At 52.3% G+C, this 16,114-nt stretch overlaps 1 protein-coding gene across 3 annotated transcripts in view; it reads right to left on the minus strand.

Moving 5' to 3' along the window:
- The window catches only part of LARS2 (leucyl-tRNA synthetase 2, mitochondrial), a 126,353-nt gene that overhangs the window by 16,294 nt on the left and 93,945 nt on the right, over positions 1–16,114 (minus strand). For all 3 annotated transcript variants that reach the window (XM_066351259.1, XM_066351257.1, XM_066351258.1), the window contains exons 15-17: positions 6,691–6,791; positions 3,814–3,996; positions 1,653–1,822 (exon numbers count right to left, since the gene is read on the minus strand). In XM_066351259.1, the coding sequence (XP_066207356.1) occupies positions 1,653–1,822; positions 3,814–3,996; positions 6,691–6,791 (454 nt within the window). The remainder of the gene's footprint in view (positions 1–1,652; positions 1,823–3,813; positions 3,997–6,690; positions 6,792–16,114) is intronic.

Here is a 16,114-nt window from a genome sequence, read left to right on the forward strand (position 1 = left end):
AATCCCCACTAAATTATCCAAAAATGTGAAATTAACTAAATGCAATCATAGGTATTTATAGATATATTCACGATCTCAAATAATCACTGTAATGTTCTATCAGCACAAAGCATTTTAAGCTCGTGTAGGTGCTGTTTCCATGACTCGGGGTCGGCCCTCGCCCCGACAGCGGGAGGGGGGGGGGGCAGTGTTGTTTCTCACAGCAGATCCTTAAGAAAACACCCAAGAGGGGGCAAGACCACTGATGAGCAGACACCAAGACAACAGTAAACAGGAGGCGGGGTAAAGAGCGCCCCCTCTCCTCCGTCACATGGCTTTAATAATCCACAAGGAAGGTCATCAGTGTGGGGGACAAGGTTAGTCTCTCACTTTCAAATACGGAGTGGACATGAGAACACGAATATGATCTGTCAGCTTTTTCCTGTTTGTGTCCTTTTCACTTTTGGCCACGGGCAAGGACACAGAAAAATAACACATCTTTAAGATGTCAAGAGTTCCCGACTTGTTGAAATAACCCGATTCTATTACCTGACAGAACAGAAGAGCTTGCCAAGTCCCGAGAGAAATTATGCGGCAGGAGAACCATCCTTCAGGCCTCACTCAGCTCACTGAGCCCCGCTCAGCGCTCGGGGCCCCACACCAGAGGACAGAGGGTGAACACAGAGCTGAGGAAGTGTCACCAAACGGGACCATGCTGGACCCAGGGCTGCTTCGGGTTATACAGACCAGAGAGGAAACACCCTGATCCTTCAATGGCACCAGCTACCAGATATGTGACCCTGGCTGACTTTATAAGTTGGAATCAGCACATTAAAAAAAAAAAAAAAAGTCAGCCCGAGGAGCATTTGGGGTGTCTGGTACCCATTAAAACTGGCTTCGGGTTTCCTAAAGGCCTTCTTTCGGAGACACGACATTCTTTTCACCAAGTTCTTAAAAAGGCAAATGTCATTATATTATAGGAGACAAATGACCAAAACTGTTTTAATGGTTTTGTTAGCAACAAAGAATCTTTTTAAATGATTTAGATAATAATATACTATTCTCTAAGAAGGTAACACGAGTAAGTCATTTATTTGCAAAAATTAACCCACAATAACTCACAGGGATATTGTGTAACAGTCACTGAGTGGGCAAGTCCCCTCAAGTCTGCTGAGCATCAGGGGACCTGGATTCTGCTCTCTTGATTCCTCACTAGCTGTGTGACTTTCTACGAGATGATCAACCCCTCTGCGCCTCATCTCTGTCCCCATCTGTAAAATGAGGAGACTATAGAAGAGTCTCCCCATGCCCCTTTCAACTCTCAAACTCTGTCTCTGTTGATGTACGATACACGGTGTGCCATCAGCGTGACCCTGAATTTGGCTCTCTGCTTGGAGGCATTAGGAGTGGAAACATGGGAAGCCAGCAGCTTCCTGAGACCCAGGAGGGACAAACGTGGGCCTCGAGGGGGCCATCTCCCGAGACCAAGTCTTTCCACGAGAATGTCCGCTTTGCCATGGCGAAATAGCAAAGCAGTAGAGTTGATTACTCAAGGCAAATGGGGCCACCATCCTCCGAAAGAGGACCCCAGGGCCCACTGTGGGAGAAGGCGGCCACACAGACCTCGAGGGCTGGTTACAGAATCGACCGGTGTCCCCTGGAAAGTGTCTGACCTGAGAGATGACCTCATTCTTGAACTTCCAGAGCTTCCGGGCCTCGGCTTTCTCTGCGTCGCTCAGCAGCTGTGGCTGGGGGACCTCCCCACAAGCCCGGGCCTCGATAAACCGGGTGGCCAGGGACCACAGGCGCTGCTGCCACCTCAGCACGCCGGGGAGCGCGTCGGCTGAGGTCAGTGTCAGCACATGAGAGAGAGAGAAAGGGAGACCCGTGAGGATGCCTGGTTGTTTCTTTTTTTTTTTTTTAATTTTATTTTTTTGTATTTTTCTGAAGCTGGAAACGGGGAGGCAGCCAGACTGACTCCCACATGCGCCTGACTGGGATCCACCCGGCACGCCCACCAGGGGGCAATGCTCTGCCCATCCGGGGCGTCGCTCTGTTGCATCCAGAGCCATTCTAGCGCCTGGGGCAGAGGTCATGGAGCCATCCCCAGCGCCCGGGCCATCTTTGCTCCATTGGAGCCTTGGCTGCGGGAGGGGAAGAGAGAGGCAGAGAGGAAGGAGAGGGGGAGGGGTGGAGAAGCAGATGGGTGCTTCTCCTGTGTGCCCTGGCCGGGAATCGAACCCAGGACTCCTGCATGCCAGGCCGACGCTCTACCACTGAGCCAACTGGCCAGGGCCAAGCCTGGTCGTTTCTGAGCCAAGAAAAGCCCACTCCACTGCGCCGATGCGTTCGCCCTGGGCCGGCGGGAGGGTCCTCCCTGGCCTCCAGCGTCTGGGAACTAGGACCAGGACGGAGTCCCTCAGCTCTGAGGGCCCCAGATGCTCTGCACACTGGACAGCAGAGCTGCTCATAGCACTGCCCACTGACTGTTCCCGGCCCACGGCGAGCTCAGGAGCCTGGGCCACAATGTGCACACTGCGCCGCCTCCTTGATGGAGAAAGCTCGCTGGGACGGAAGTGTCTGTGGCACTAACGGCGTGCTTGGAGACACAGCTGACTTCCGCTGGGCAAGCTCCTCGTCTCACCTGGGCAGGTAACACGCAGTGGCAGCCGTCGCAGGCCGCGCGGGGAGCAGGAATGCCGCACGCACGAGACGTTTTAACACAACCCCTGCCCTGGCCAGATGCGTGTGTGTCACCTATTTCGTATGTTCGTCAGATCTGGCGGCTAATCTGATTTTTCTGCATCTTGTGCCCTCGGTCACAGGGTTGGTCGCATTAAGGCCTTTTACTGTTTGGTCACCGGACTAGGCGTTCTTAAGCCTGATGCACAGCAGGACCTTCTGGAAGGCTGGTTAGAAACAGAGACCTGGAGGCCGCCCTGCAGGGAGGGGCAGGCAGCGGAAGCTGTGCTTAGAGGGCTGCACTGAGTACGCCCAGGGGTCCTAACTCAGCTGGTCCCAGGGCTCTCTGTGACCCTGCTCTGGGCACTCTTCTCACTGGAAACGGGTTGTCTGTCAACTAAACGTGACCCAGGCGTCTGCTCAGTCTTCCCCTGACGACAGGGGGGGGGGGGCACTCACACTAAAGAAAAGTGAGCGGCCGATGGACAGTTTATTCAAAGAGCTCCCGATTACTTCACATATTCTATGACATAGTCTTTGTAAGTATGTAACTTGTAATATTTGCACTATTTATTCTGCTTCATGCCCTTTTAGAGCTCAGCAACTCTGCGGAGACAACCTCCCCTGAGGGGCTCTGGAGGTTGCCGTGGCGACTGAAGAGCTCACGGGAACGTCAGGACCAGGCCCCGGGTGGGACTTCTGGATTGGTGAACCACGCTGTTCTAGGAAAAAACCTCTCAGGGCAGATCAACAGGGGACTGGCCGCTGGGGACCAGAGCAGGCCTAGGGGCAGCGCGGATGGCAGTCTGGCTCCAAGGACAGGTCCCTAAGCTGGGTCCCGGGGAGCCTGGATCAGAGCACTGCAGGCTCGTAGGAGACAGGCTCCTGGCCTGCCCTGGGGGCCGTGTCAGCGGGGCAGGGGTGAGGACTGGGACCCCGTGAGGCCAGTGAGCTCCCCACATGATCTGGAGGTGCATTTGTCTGAGAACACCGGGCTGTGAATGGTGCCATCCTGGGCGAACGGGTTCTCGCTCCACAGGACTGATGGTGTCTAGCGTCCTCCCCTCCGCAGAGACCTGCGCTTCCCCAAATTCCTCTGGCGTCCCAGGCAGACCATGAAGGGGGCGGGTCAGGAAGGCGCAGGTGACTCACTCTTGACGTCCCACAGGATGTCCTTCTCCGGAGGGCCGGCGAAGAGCAGGTAGAGCCGGACCGTGTCGATGCCGTACTGCTCGACCACCTCCTCGGGGTCCACTCCGTTGTGCTTGGACTTGCTCATCTTCTCCCACGTCACCTCCAACGGCTCTTTCGTTTTCGCATGGACAGGGACAGAACCTGGGCACCAAAACAGTACATGGGCACAGCGTGTGTGACTCCAGACTGATTCTGTGAACACACACTCAGTAAGGGAACAGTGGGCAAGCAATTACAAACGCCCACGGGAGGAACTCCACTCACTCACTCAACAGGCCTCTTTCTCCCCCTCCCTGTTACGTTATACACAAGTCTACATAAATGAGGCCCGCCTCCCACCACAAATCTTTCTTTCGTGACTATATAGCAGTTAACACGGCCTGTGATGGTTTTTTTTCCTCAACCACAAAATAAGACAAAGCAGTTTCCCCTTTATGAAAGTAAATTCCTTATAGAAAGAGAGAAAAGAAAGGAAAAAAATGAGAAGGACTCATGTACAATTCCTGTTTTCTTGGTGGATTCAGGGTTTCCCACGAAAGCTGGCAGCTGACCAGTGGGGGCTTCAGAGCAGCAAAGCACCCTGAGAGGTCACGTCACCTCTGGGCCTGGCCTCGGTGTCCATGTCACCAAAATATGATCTCACACTGTCAGGGCCCGTGGAGTAAATTCACCGGGCTCACATTGAATGTGGGGTCCCACCACGGCCCCAGCCTGCCACGCCCTGTTTCTGAAAGTATCTCCTTCCCACCCACACACCAGCGGTCCAGCTGGTGCTGACGGAGGAGGCCTTACATGGCCATGTTTGGATGAGGTGACCCTGTTGCCAAGCCCCAGTGGCTGGGACCAGAAAGGACATGTGACAAAGCTAATCCTCTTTCTTAGGAATTGGAACTAAGAAACAGAAGCTCTGTTTTGATGTTGTTGGGCACTAGAACCCTAACGACTTAGAGACGGCCTGGCCTGTGGTGGCGCGGTGGATAGAACATTCCCACGCAACATCAAGGTCGCCGGCTGAAACCCTGGGCTTGCCAGGTCAAGGCACATATGAGAAGCAATCAACTACGAGTTGATGCTTCTCAGTCCCCCACCCCCACTCTCTAAAATCAATAAATAAAATCTTTAAAAAAAAGAAAAAAAGACCTACAGAGATGGGCTGGGACTTGGCATGGTGGTTTCCCAAGGCCGCTTTGTAAACTCAGATTAGGGGAGAGCAGAGTCCCAGCCTGGGAACAGCAGGAGAGCAGAGAGGCAGGAAGAGGAACCGGGGGCCCGAGACGGAGGGAGGCGAGAGCAGGGCCTGGCGACTCCCCACGTGTGCTGAGGTGGCTGCTTCCTGCAGCTGCGTTTGGGTGATGCCCCCACATCCTTGTGCTAAACCCGCCTTTGGGCGGGTTTCTGTCCCTTCCAGCCAAATAATCCCTGACTCCAATAGCAACCAAACTCCCAGGGGACTGACGTATGTCCCTCAAAGCCAAGTCTGTACTTCATGACAGGCACACCTGCTACGCAGATGGCGGCCTGGCCTGCTGATCCACGTTAGGGGAAAGCTGTTCACCACACTGTGCGGCCCGGTGACATGTGCGGCCCGGTGACATCAGAGCAGCAGGACGCGTTCTGCACTGGCCCAGAGAGACCCAGGGAGCCGCTGCCCCTCCCCTCTGTACACGCCCTGGGGCTGCGGCCCGCCTGTCCAGCCCTCTTGTGCAAATCAGGAAAAAGGCATCTTCCTGGGCCGAGAAACCGATAAGTTAGAAGAAGGTGCCCTCTCTTGGCAGATGTGGCCCCGAGGTGCACGGTGTGGCACATGGCTGGACGGCAGGCCTCGCTCTCCTCCCCGGCCGGCTGGCACCTCTATGCGGTGCCCAGACCCGCACAGCTGAGCCGGGCAGCCCCGCCGTCACACGGAGAGCACTCCCAGCTGGAACTTACACGCCCCGGTTCAGCTCCTGTCCGTCCCCTCTAGCCCGTGTTGGAGAAACACTGCCAATTTCTGCTTCTGCGGCTTCTTTTTCTCCCGTGGTGACCATTCCTAACCCGACATGTCCCTGCTTTAACTAGGTGACTCATCGACTGCCTCCCCCTGACCCTCCTCTCCAGTGTGCGGTGTGAGAAGCTGCCGACCAGTTGAGGGGTGCTGGGTTGACCTAATCTCATCCATTACGTGCTGATTTTTCTAAAAAACGTCATGGCCAGAGCACTGGGAGTTTTCCTCACAGGTGCCTGCCTGTACTCCCCCCGCCCCATTTTCTAATGCGTCATTCACTTTGTATGCTGGGTGCACACGACACATCCTCATCACGCCACCTAATGAGCAGCAAAAGGAGCCCCCTCTGGAGAAGAGTGGACACAGGGCGGAGGGAAGGGCTCGGGACAGCAGGGAGGAGAGGGGCGTCTGGGGAATCAGGGGGCTTCTACCAGGGACGTGCTAGACAGGGCACTTGGGGCACTCCAGGGGCTGCGGGAGCAAGGAGGGAGGTGCCCCTGGGTTTTCAGGGCGTCTCTTGGGTCAGAGGGCTCTGTCCCTGAGAGGGACTGTCAAACACATGCAAGGACAGGAGGTGATGCCCAAGCTGGCCCTGTGTAACATACAAACGAACAAACAGCCTTCCGGAAGCTAACATTTAAACTGGATTGGACGGGGCTGAGGAGCAGACAGCCTCACCCAGTCCGGATTGCAGGGGGCGCCAGCCCAGAGCGAGCTGAGGCTTAGAGACCAGGAGGCCAACAGGTCCCTCTCCTGGCTTCTCCACCCAGCCAAGGCCTTCATCAATGACTCTCAGGCCTGGCCTCGGTTGTTAGCACGTACCTGGATGGGAACGGATGGGCCATTCTTACCTGTGAGATCGACTTCCTCTCTCTGTAGATACTGACCAGATGGTAGGCGAAATGTCTGCCCCTTAATGAGGCCTTGGGCCAGCAGCTTATGAAAAGGCTCTCTGAGAAAAGATAACAGGAAGAAAATTGGTGGGTAGGGATTCAAAGCATCCCTGCGGGTGGATGGCGAGAACCACCCTCCCGGAACACAGGGAGGCTGAGCAATGCCACTTGCAAACCCACTTGAACAAATGGGTCCTTCTACATAAGTGGTAAGGAAATTAAGTCACACCAGCAGGTGCTAGCTTCTTCCCCCTGTGGCAAAGTGGAAAGAGCCCAGGCTCAGAGGGGAGGGGCCTGGCTCTGGGTGTCAGTTCTGCCCCTCTATGAACTCCACGGGCCACGCAAGTCACTCACTTGCTCTTAGCATCAGTTCGCTTACCCGTGAGTGGGGGCGTGAACATCTGCCTCAGAGGGTTGTTGGGAAGACTCAGTGAAATGACTGCATGACAAGACTTGTAAGTTCCAGACATGCATGCCAGCTGCCTGCGGAGTCCGGCACAGGGACGGGCCCAGGAGGGCACAGAGGGGCTCGAGCTGGGGCTCTGTTCAAGCTGCTTCCTTTTCCCTTAACCTTACACACAGAGCCTGCTTACAGTCTTTAGGAATTCTTAAATCATACGAGTTATGCATGAATGCACCCCTTCTCTTCATCAGACATTACATACCTCTTTCTAGGCCAACTCCTCCCTCTGAGGAAGCATTCATTTCTAAAAATCTTTTTTTTAACTGCTTTTTTTTTTCTTTTTAGATTTTATTTATTTATTTTAGAGAAAGGAGACAGAGAGAGAGAGAGAGAGAGAAGGGGGGGAGGAGCAGAAAGCATCAACTCCCATATGTGCCTTGACCAGGCAAGCCCAGGGTTTCGAACCGGTGACCTCAGTGTTCTAGGTCGACACTTTACCTACTGCGCCACCGCAGGTCAGGCCTTTTAAAAATCTTTAAAATTATTTACTTATTTATTTTTAGAGAGAGAAAGAGAGAAACAATGATCTGTGGTTCCACTTATCCATGCACTCATGAGTTGATTCTTGTAGGTGTCCTGACCAGGGATCGAACATGCAACCTTGGTGTTACCAGGACACCACTCTAACCAACTGAGCCACCTGGCCAGGGTGAGGCAGTTATTCTTAACAGTCTGATGAATATCCTGGACAAGCCTGGAGACTTTTCTCAATACCTTTCCCACACAAACCTGTATATACATGTACATGGATGTCGAGATTGGGGGGGAGGGGGGTTTAAATCAAATGGAACCATAAAGTACATTGTTTTATTTAACAATATGAATGATTTTTTTCCCCCACAACAGTCTATACAGATCTATCTCATTTTTAAACGCCTATCTAGTGTTTTATAATATAGAATTATAATTTATTTACCACGCCTGTTTTTAAAGAGTAGTTTTAGTCGTACCCTTACTGGCTGAACAGTCAAATACAAACATTTTTCTCTAAAGAGGACAAGTCTAGGGTGACCCTCACCCTGAATTACTTTGTCAGATTTGAAACGGTTTATTCGGGAGCATCCACCTGGTTCAGCCTCGAAGCAGGCGAGCAGGAGCTGCTCCCAACTCAAAGAAGGATCTGTGGAGACGGGTCTGCTACCGCGGGTCCTAGTCCACGTTTACCGGGACTCCCACGGGAGACTCAGTGATGTCCTGCGCATGCGGCGCCGGCTGCCTGTCGTCCCTTCCAATGTGCAGACCCCGCGGGGCTTCAAGTTCATGTACACAGAGTGGCTTTTATTTAGAGGCTCAAAGAGGCCAAACAGGGCACAAGTCCAGCTCCCGTGGTGGGGGCGGTGGGCTGGCTTGGCTCATCTCACAGGCTCTCACTGGGCACCAGGGTGGTCTGACTTAGATGAACTCGGTCACGAAGGCGGCTGGACAGGTCCCTGCTGTCTACACTGTGCAGTCCCCGTCCCATGGCCGTGTGGACAGAGGTGGTTTGAAGGAAACTTTGTAGTGGATTTGGGGATGGGGGGGGGGGGGGAGTAGAGCGGAACAGAGAGATGGAGCAGGAAAGAGGGTCAGCTAGAAAAAAAAGAAGTCCTGGCCCTTCGAATTTTAAAACCTCGCCATGAGCACGTGCGCGTGTGTCCATGCTGCTGCCTGACGCGAGAGAAACAGACCGTAACTCCCGGCTGTGCCGGTGCCCGGAGGGCGCATCTGCTGCCGCCTTAGGCTCTGGGGTTCCTGCGCAGGTTCTGAGGGTCCTTCCTCTCGGCTCTCACCGAGAGTCCATGGCTTTGGTCATTCTTAACAGAAATGTAAAAAAAAGAAACACAAAAACGTGTCTTTGGGATGGCAGGAGGGAGGGGATAATCTAGATCCCAGAGATTTAATCCTCCAGAGGGGTGGGCGAAGAAACAGGAAGGCTGCTCTCGGCTGCAGTTTATCAGGTGGCGCCACACCGCCACCTGCCAGCAATGGGCGGAATTGCAACCTGCCCGTATCCACGCAGAACTCCAGCAGGTTGCCGAAGGCTGCACTCCTCACGCCTCAAAAAAAGGTAAACTTTTAAATGAAGTTCAGCACGCATACTGAAAAGCGTATAAATCTTAGGAGTAAAACCTGATGAGTTTTCACAACATAAACACACTGGTGTAACTGGGTAGGTCCAGACCAGCATGTGACCAACCTCTTGAGGTCCATGATCAGCATGTGACCAACCTCTTAAGGTCCAGACCAGCATGTGACCAGCCTCCAGAGGGCGCCCCAACCCCACTTCTAGGAGCACCACCAGCCTGGGTGCTGACACCACCGCGAGTCCTGTCTGCTCCAGAACCACTTCTAACCCTCTCAGAGTGAGGCAGGCAGGGGCGTGCCCACAGGGGAAGCTGTCACCAGCCCCTGCGGGCACCAAGACAAGGCCTGCTGGTCACACCAGCAAGTCTTACTTTCTGAATCACAACAACACAGCTGGTGGCTGAGCCCACTGGCTCTGGCGGGCTGCAGGGCTGTCTTGCAGTGCCCCCTGGAGCAGGGGTGGCGGGACCGCTCCGGTGCCCTGGCAGCTCCTCCTGGCCGACTCGGACTGAACCTCAAGTTCTTCTTAGTACCATGTCCTCAGAAAGCAGAGTCACCACATGAAACTTAGCATTTTTTTATTCAACAGGTGTTTACAGAGCGCCTCCTGCGTGTCTGATGCTAAGCCAGGCCCTGGGGATACCCTGGTGGGCAGAGTACACCCTGCTCTCGGGGAGCCAGTCTGGGCTCTCACTGGCCCAAACCAATGCCCGGGCACCCTCAGCTGGGGGGGAAAGGAGAGTCTAGTCATATCTGAAGATCAATTCCTTCCCAATCAAACCCCAATCCTTAGCTTGGCCACCAAGGACTTCTTTCACGCCCTCTGTTCTTTCCATGTGTTGCTCATATGTGCTTCCATGTCCTCCCTCACACTGTTCCCTGAAGTGCTATAAAAACTGCCCATCTGGCCTAACCAGGCGGTGGCACAGTGAATAGAGCATCAGAGGACCCAGGTTCAAAACTCCAAGGTCGCCAGCTTGAACACGGGCTCATCCGGCTTGATCAAGGCTCACCAGCTTGGACCCAAGGTCGCTGGCTTGATCAAGGGGTCACTGGCTCTGCTGTAGCCCTCCGGTCAAGGCACATATGAGAAAGCAATCAATGAACAACTAAGGTGCCGCAACAAAGAACAGATGCTTCTCATGTCTCTCCCTTCCTGTCTGTCTGTCCCTATCTGTTCTTCTCTCTGTCTCTCTGTCACAAAAATAACCAAACAAAAAACCAAAATACTGTCCATCTGTCAGGTCTCTACTCCTTCCAGGCTCAGCTCAAATGCCACTTCCACCGGGAAGGCACGTCGCGTCCTCTGGCCAGTGTGGTACCTATAAGTGCATTTGCAGACACTACATTTTATTGTGTGCCCAGGTGAGTTGTGTCCCTGTCTGGCTTCCTCCCGTGAGGAAGGAGCAGGAGGAGAAAAATCCCTGAAGACCCCATCCCAGTGCCTGGGTCACAGTAGATGCTCAATAAACGTTCATTGGTTTGACCTAAATCAAGTTTGTCTCCTGAACAAATAAACCTGCTGCTGGACAGAGATGGGGACAAGGTGGAGGGGGACAAGGGGTGAAGGAAGAAAGAGGTGAATGAAGGGCAGACACTGGGTGTTATGGCTTCCAGCTGGGGCTGTGACCCTCTTGCAGGGAGGGGTGAGTTCAAAGACTTCACACTCTGGCCACCTCACGCTTGTAGCAGGATCAGCAAGAACCAGGGAATGGGAGTGGGAGAGCCTTGGAGAGTCTGCGTGGCGTGTCACAGTAGGGAAGGGGTGCTTCTGGCTCCTGGAATCCTGCCCACTCCCCAGGGACCTTCCGCCCCGACTCCTGCAGGGCCCCACGGGTGCTCCATGGGGCCGTGGGAATCTGCTTCTCTCTTCTTGCCTGAAGCTGGCCACATCCGCCTCCACATGCAGTTTGCCTCTAAACCAGGAGTCACATTGTTTACCGACTCAACACACATCTGAGCAGCAGCTGGTACCGAGCCCTTGGCAATTCACCAGTGAAACGGGCGGCCAGAGACGTCTCCTATATAACAGCCCACACCTCGAGGAGCAGGCACCAAGGTGACCCGGAGGAGGGTGGTGCGTGGGAATGAGGGTCGAGGGGACATCAAGGGCCACGCCGGACTCGGAGCCCAGTCCTGCTGGAGCAGAGGTCACACACCACCTTGCCTAGTAACGTTCATTACCAAGATACACGACTGGAGTAACGTGCCTTGTTTATTCATTCAGTTACTCAACAAATTGGACTTGGGAACAAACTCGTAAAAGCCACTGGGTTATTCAATCTTCACAGTGACTGTGTATAGCAGGGACTTTAAAAGAAAGTGAAACACCTGCAGCTCCAAAGCACGGACAAAGCCCTTCTGACTGGGGGACCATCGCGTGGGGCCTCTGCCCGGGGGACGGCCCCAGATGGCTCCATTGCAGGAGCACAGATTAGTGCCCTTCTCCTCCGGGCCAGCGCTCCCCTCGCTCGGCACCGCGGCTGCAGGTGGATCCCGCTGCGTGCACTGACGCACGGCCACGGGCCAGCGGAGTGGCGAACCCCGTGTTTCCGGGATTGTAGGGGCTGCACTAATTCAGAAATTACAACTGATACCTGCTGGTCACTGAAGGCCCCTCTGCCCCACTGAGAAAGGAAAGAAGTGAGGTGGTGGTGGGGGGAAGTGGGGGGAGCGGAGGAAGAAACTAGAGAGGGAGGGTGGGGTGTGAGGGGTTGCTAATTAACAGGATAAACCAGGAGTTTCAGAACACAGATTGATAAGGCTATTTTGAGCACCCTTATCAAAACCGTCGCATAACCAGGAATATACTAACCAAGATGTGGCTACAGGAATCTCACCAGAGCCCTAACCAGTCACCGTGTATGACCCTGAGCTACTTAGGAAGCCCTAGAGAGCCTGCTGCCCACTCTCCGGGCCCGGTCAGGCGGCTGTGTAGGTCTGGAGAACAGGAAACAGGAAGCCATGGATCTCTGAAAACAGCTTCTAGCAGGGAGTTTCCAGATTAAGTTCACCTTCCTCTTCTTCCTCATCACCGTGTCCGGGACCATCCTGTTCACATCATTAGCCAGTTTTGAAGTAATCAGCCATGGCTCCTTCTTACAATGCCGTTCTACTGCCTTCCTTTCCCTGCTCCCAGGAGCCCTGTCGCCGGTGTAAGCAGTGGGGCGGGAGGGAGCTCGGGGGCCCAGGGCCGGCCGAGCTCTCGGGGTCAGCAGGGGGCTGCTCAGGGGAGCAGCGGCTTCTGGCGCCCCCCACCTCGTTGCCGGCAAACTGCTGGGAGAATTTCCATTCGGGGAACCTGGTGTCTCTCTGAGCTGTACTAAAGAGCAGCGACAAAAACTGCCGAGACTCTCATGTCACAGTGTCCCTCACGAAGGGAGAGGAAAGGCTTCCGTGTCTCAGGTCAGCGGGGACGAGCCCGCCCCGCCCCCGCTGCAACGCGCCCTTCTGTAGCATCCGTGCTTGACCCGAAGACCTTGTGCCGACTGGTGTCCAGCCAAAGCTGACACCCAGCCCTCCCAGGAATCACACCAGGAGGCCTGGCACATCTTCCTGATGCGGAATATATACTGTAAAAAACTGCTCTTTCCTTTTTGTTTAAATTTTCTGTTATAAAGTTACATAATCATTGTAAAAAATGGAAAAAAATCAGAAGCGCACTGAAAAACCTAATAAAATCATCAGGAAATTCAGCATCCAGAGAAAACTCATGCCAAGATGCTGGCATAGCTTTTTCTAGTCTTTCCCCTCACACAGTGCGTGCGTTCACATCTGCGCAGGAGCAGATGAAGAGAGCGGTCATCTCGTCCCATCTACAATTTTGTATCTTGCTCTCTTCACTTCTCATTGCTTCAGATGCATTTCTCCGTGTTATTAAATGTTCTTTGCAATGTAACTTTAAAGACTTGTATGAGAGTCCTCCATGCAGATACCTGGTTTACTCTTCCTCATCAATTTGGGGCAGGTAGGTTGAATCCAACAATTTTAGCTTTGAAGTAATAATGCGAACACTTTGGTGCATAAGTGTGCATTTCTGAGCATTTCCCTAGGACAGATTCCTAGAAGTGCAATCAGTGTGTCCAGAGTGAGCACCCCTGTAAGCTCTCACGATGTCCTGTCACAGAGCTCTTCCGGAAGGTGTCCCACACCACTTCCTGCAGTGACGCCTTACCCCAGCCCCCTGTGCTACTGAAAACAGCTTCTCACTGCTGCAATTTGTATTTCTCTGACTGCCAGTGAGGAAAACATTCTACAGTATGCTTCTTGATCAGTTTTATATTTTCTTCTGCAGATTTCTTGCAGCTATGAATTCCGGCTTAATCATTAACCTGGTGTTTCAGACCCACAAGGAAGGCTCCTGCCGGCCAGTGTGCCGGCACACCCCACCCGGAGGCCAGCTTCCTGGAAATGGTAAAGAGACCTGAACATTCAAACTGCAAACCCAAACGCGCAAGTGGCGAGAGAAAGGGCCAGACGCTTTCAGAAAACAGGACAGGTGATTAGATCCACTCAAACCTTTGCTGTTTGCACTTGGAGAAATTTAACCAGAACTACAGAGTGAAGAGGGAGTTCAGAGGTCACTGAACTCTTCATTTATGAGGCCACTGAGAACCAAAGGGGTTGGGTTTCTCGTCCAGATTCTCCCTAGTGGCCCAACCGAGCATGGGGCAGAGGTCTCTGGGCCCCCAGTCCAGAGCTACTGCTTGAGACAGCGTCCGAGGGGCTGAGAAATGACCAAAAGTGGACCGGCCGCAGTGTCAGCGCCCTCCGGGAACGATGGCGCTGCTCCAGGGGAATAAATACACAAGCAGACATGACACCCCGATTTACACGCATTTCAGAAGAAATGCCCAATAAAGAGAAAGACGTGGGTGGCTGACAGGCCTCAATTTCTCCTCCCAGACCGGGGGGGGGGGGTAAAGTTGTCGGGAGGCTCTCAAAAATCCTAATTGGAATGAACGTTCGGCATTATTCACCACAGGACGTGGGTGATTGCCATTTCATCTACCCAAAGCTCTCTGATGAAGAAACGATGCTCAGAGATCGTCCTTGGGGTCCTGTGGCCCCGGTGCGTGTGACAGGGGGTGATCCTGACTGCGGTGCTGAGGGACAGATGAGGGTGACATTCGGCTCCTTCTTCAAAAAGGTCCAACTTCTGAGTACTTAGAATAAGTCTCTCCCTTTTGGGGGCGTGGGAGGGTGTGGAATCAACTATTCTCTTTTAAAGAATAATAAATAAATGAATAAATAAACCCAAGTACTGCACAGACGGACTTCAATTTACGCCACACAGCGCTCCCTGGGAGGTGATGGTGAATGAAGCCGGTCAGCGATCCATTGGAACAGACCAAAGTCATTCCCCAAACTGCATTTTTTAAATTACGCCGGAAAGCTGCAAACCCTATTTTCTCCTCCAATATAGTTCTAAACCACCGTGAAGGAGTCATAAAAGCACCCAGGCCCTGTCCTATACCTTAACAGGGTTAGCCATTGAGCAATTGATTGATTCATTTGTTCCTTCCATAAATACCCGCGGAGAGGCTGGAGAAATGGGCCAGAAACACTTAACGGTGTCTGTTTTTAGACCTACGTGAGACAGAGGTGTTTCCCACGTTGTTACTTGGCCCTTGTGCTTAACCTTTATCTGATTCCCTCTCCCGATGAAACCCTTCCCTTTGAAGAACGTCAACTTTTATCTCTTTCTACCGAGGGGTTCAACTCAGTTTTATTTACACAAATATTCACGGAGAAGTGTTCAATATCCACCAGACTGTGACAGGAACAGGACACGATTTCCATCCCAGGGGTAATCTTTATCTAGTGACGCAAAGGTTTCCATAGAGAAGAAATAAGAAATGCGAGGCAGAATCATAAATTCTGCAACCCAAGGTACGAAGATTTTAACTAATTTATTACTGGAGGGTTAATGCTGCTGATGTGTTTAGTGTCCGGCTGCAGACCAGTTTATTTTTACACATGAAGTCCCAGCTCTCTGGGACTAATGAGAAGAAAATTACTTTAAGTATTTAATTTACATCCTAAATTAGTTTTCTGTACAGTGGAATTTTAATGCATGTGTGCATGCACGGAGCAAGGGGACAGGTCGGACTTTCTGTTGCTGCTTTTTTCATGAATCTGGATTTGAGTCTGCCTTACAGAGATTTTAGAAGTAATATATTTTTCAGCTCTCAAAAATTTTAATAGACAAACCCTTTCACCCAGCGATTCCTCAGTCTGAGGACTTGAACGGACAGAGATGATTTCAAATACCTGCCAAGAATATAGACAGTCACTGGACTGCCCCCCCCCCCCCGCACCTTTGGAATAGCAGTAGAAAGAATAGATGACTGCTTAAATAAATGATGGTATATTCGTGTGACGAAATACTATGAATAAATTAAAAAGAATAGGAGATTTTTGGCCCTGGCTGGTGGTGGCTCAGGGGATAGAGCGTTGGCCTGGAACATGGAAGTCCCGGGATCAATTCCCTGTCAGGAATAGGAGATTTTTTATACGCTGATGTGGGAAGATCAGCAAGATAGATTAATGAATCAAAAAAGCAAAAGACAAGGGTAACACATGTAACAGTGAAAAATTAGTTTATCAGTAGAAACATGGAGATAGGAAAAGTATTTTTCTGGAATAAACCAAAAGAAACTGTTAGCAGGCTGAGGGGGGGTGTGGAGGCTGGGATGCCAGGAGGGAGATTTCAATGTTCCCTTTCTATATAGTTAAAAGATTTTAATCTTAGACTACTTTTTTTATTATTTTATTTTTTAATTGTTTAAAAGGGTTATCTGAGCAGGGAGATAATCAGATATTTTGCTTTTCTCTGCAACTAATAACTATTCT

Source organism: Saccopteryx leptura, chromosome 10 (assembly GCF_036850995.1).
Source record: "Saccopteryx leptura isolate mSacLep1 chromosome 10, mSacLep1_pri_phased_curated, whole genome shotgun sequence".
NCBI lineage: Eukaryota > Metazoa > Chordata > Mammalia > Chiroptera > Emballonuridae > Saccopteryx > Saccopteryx leptura.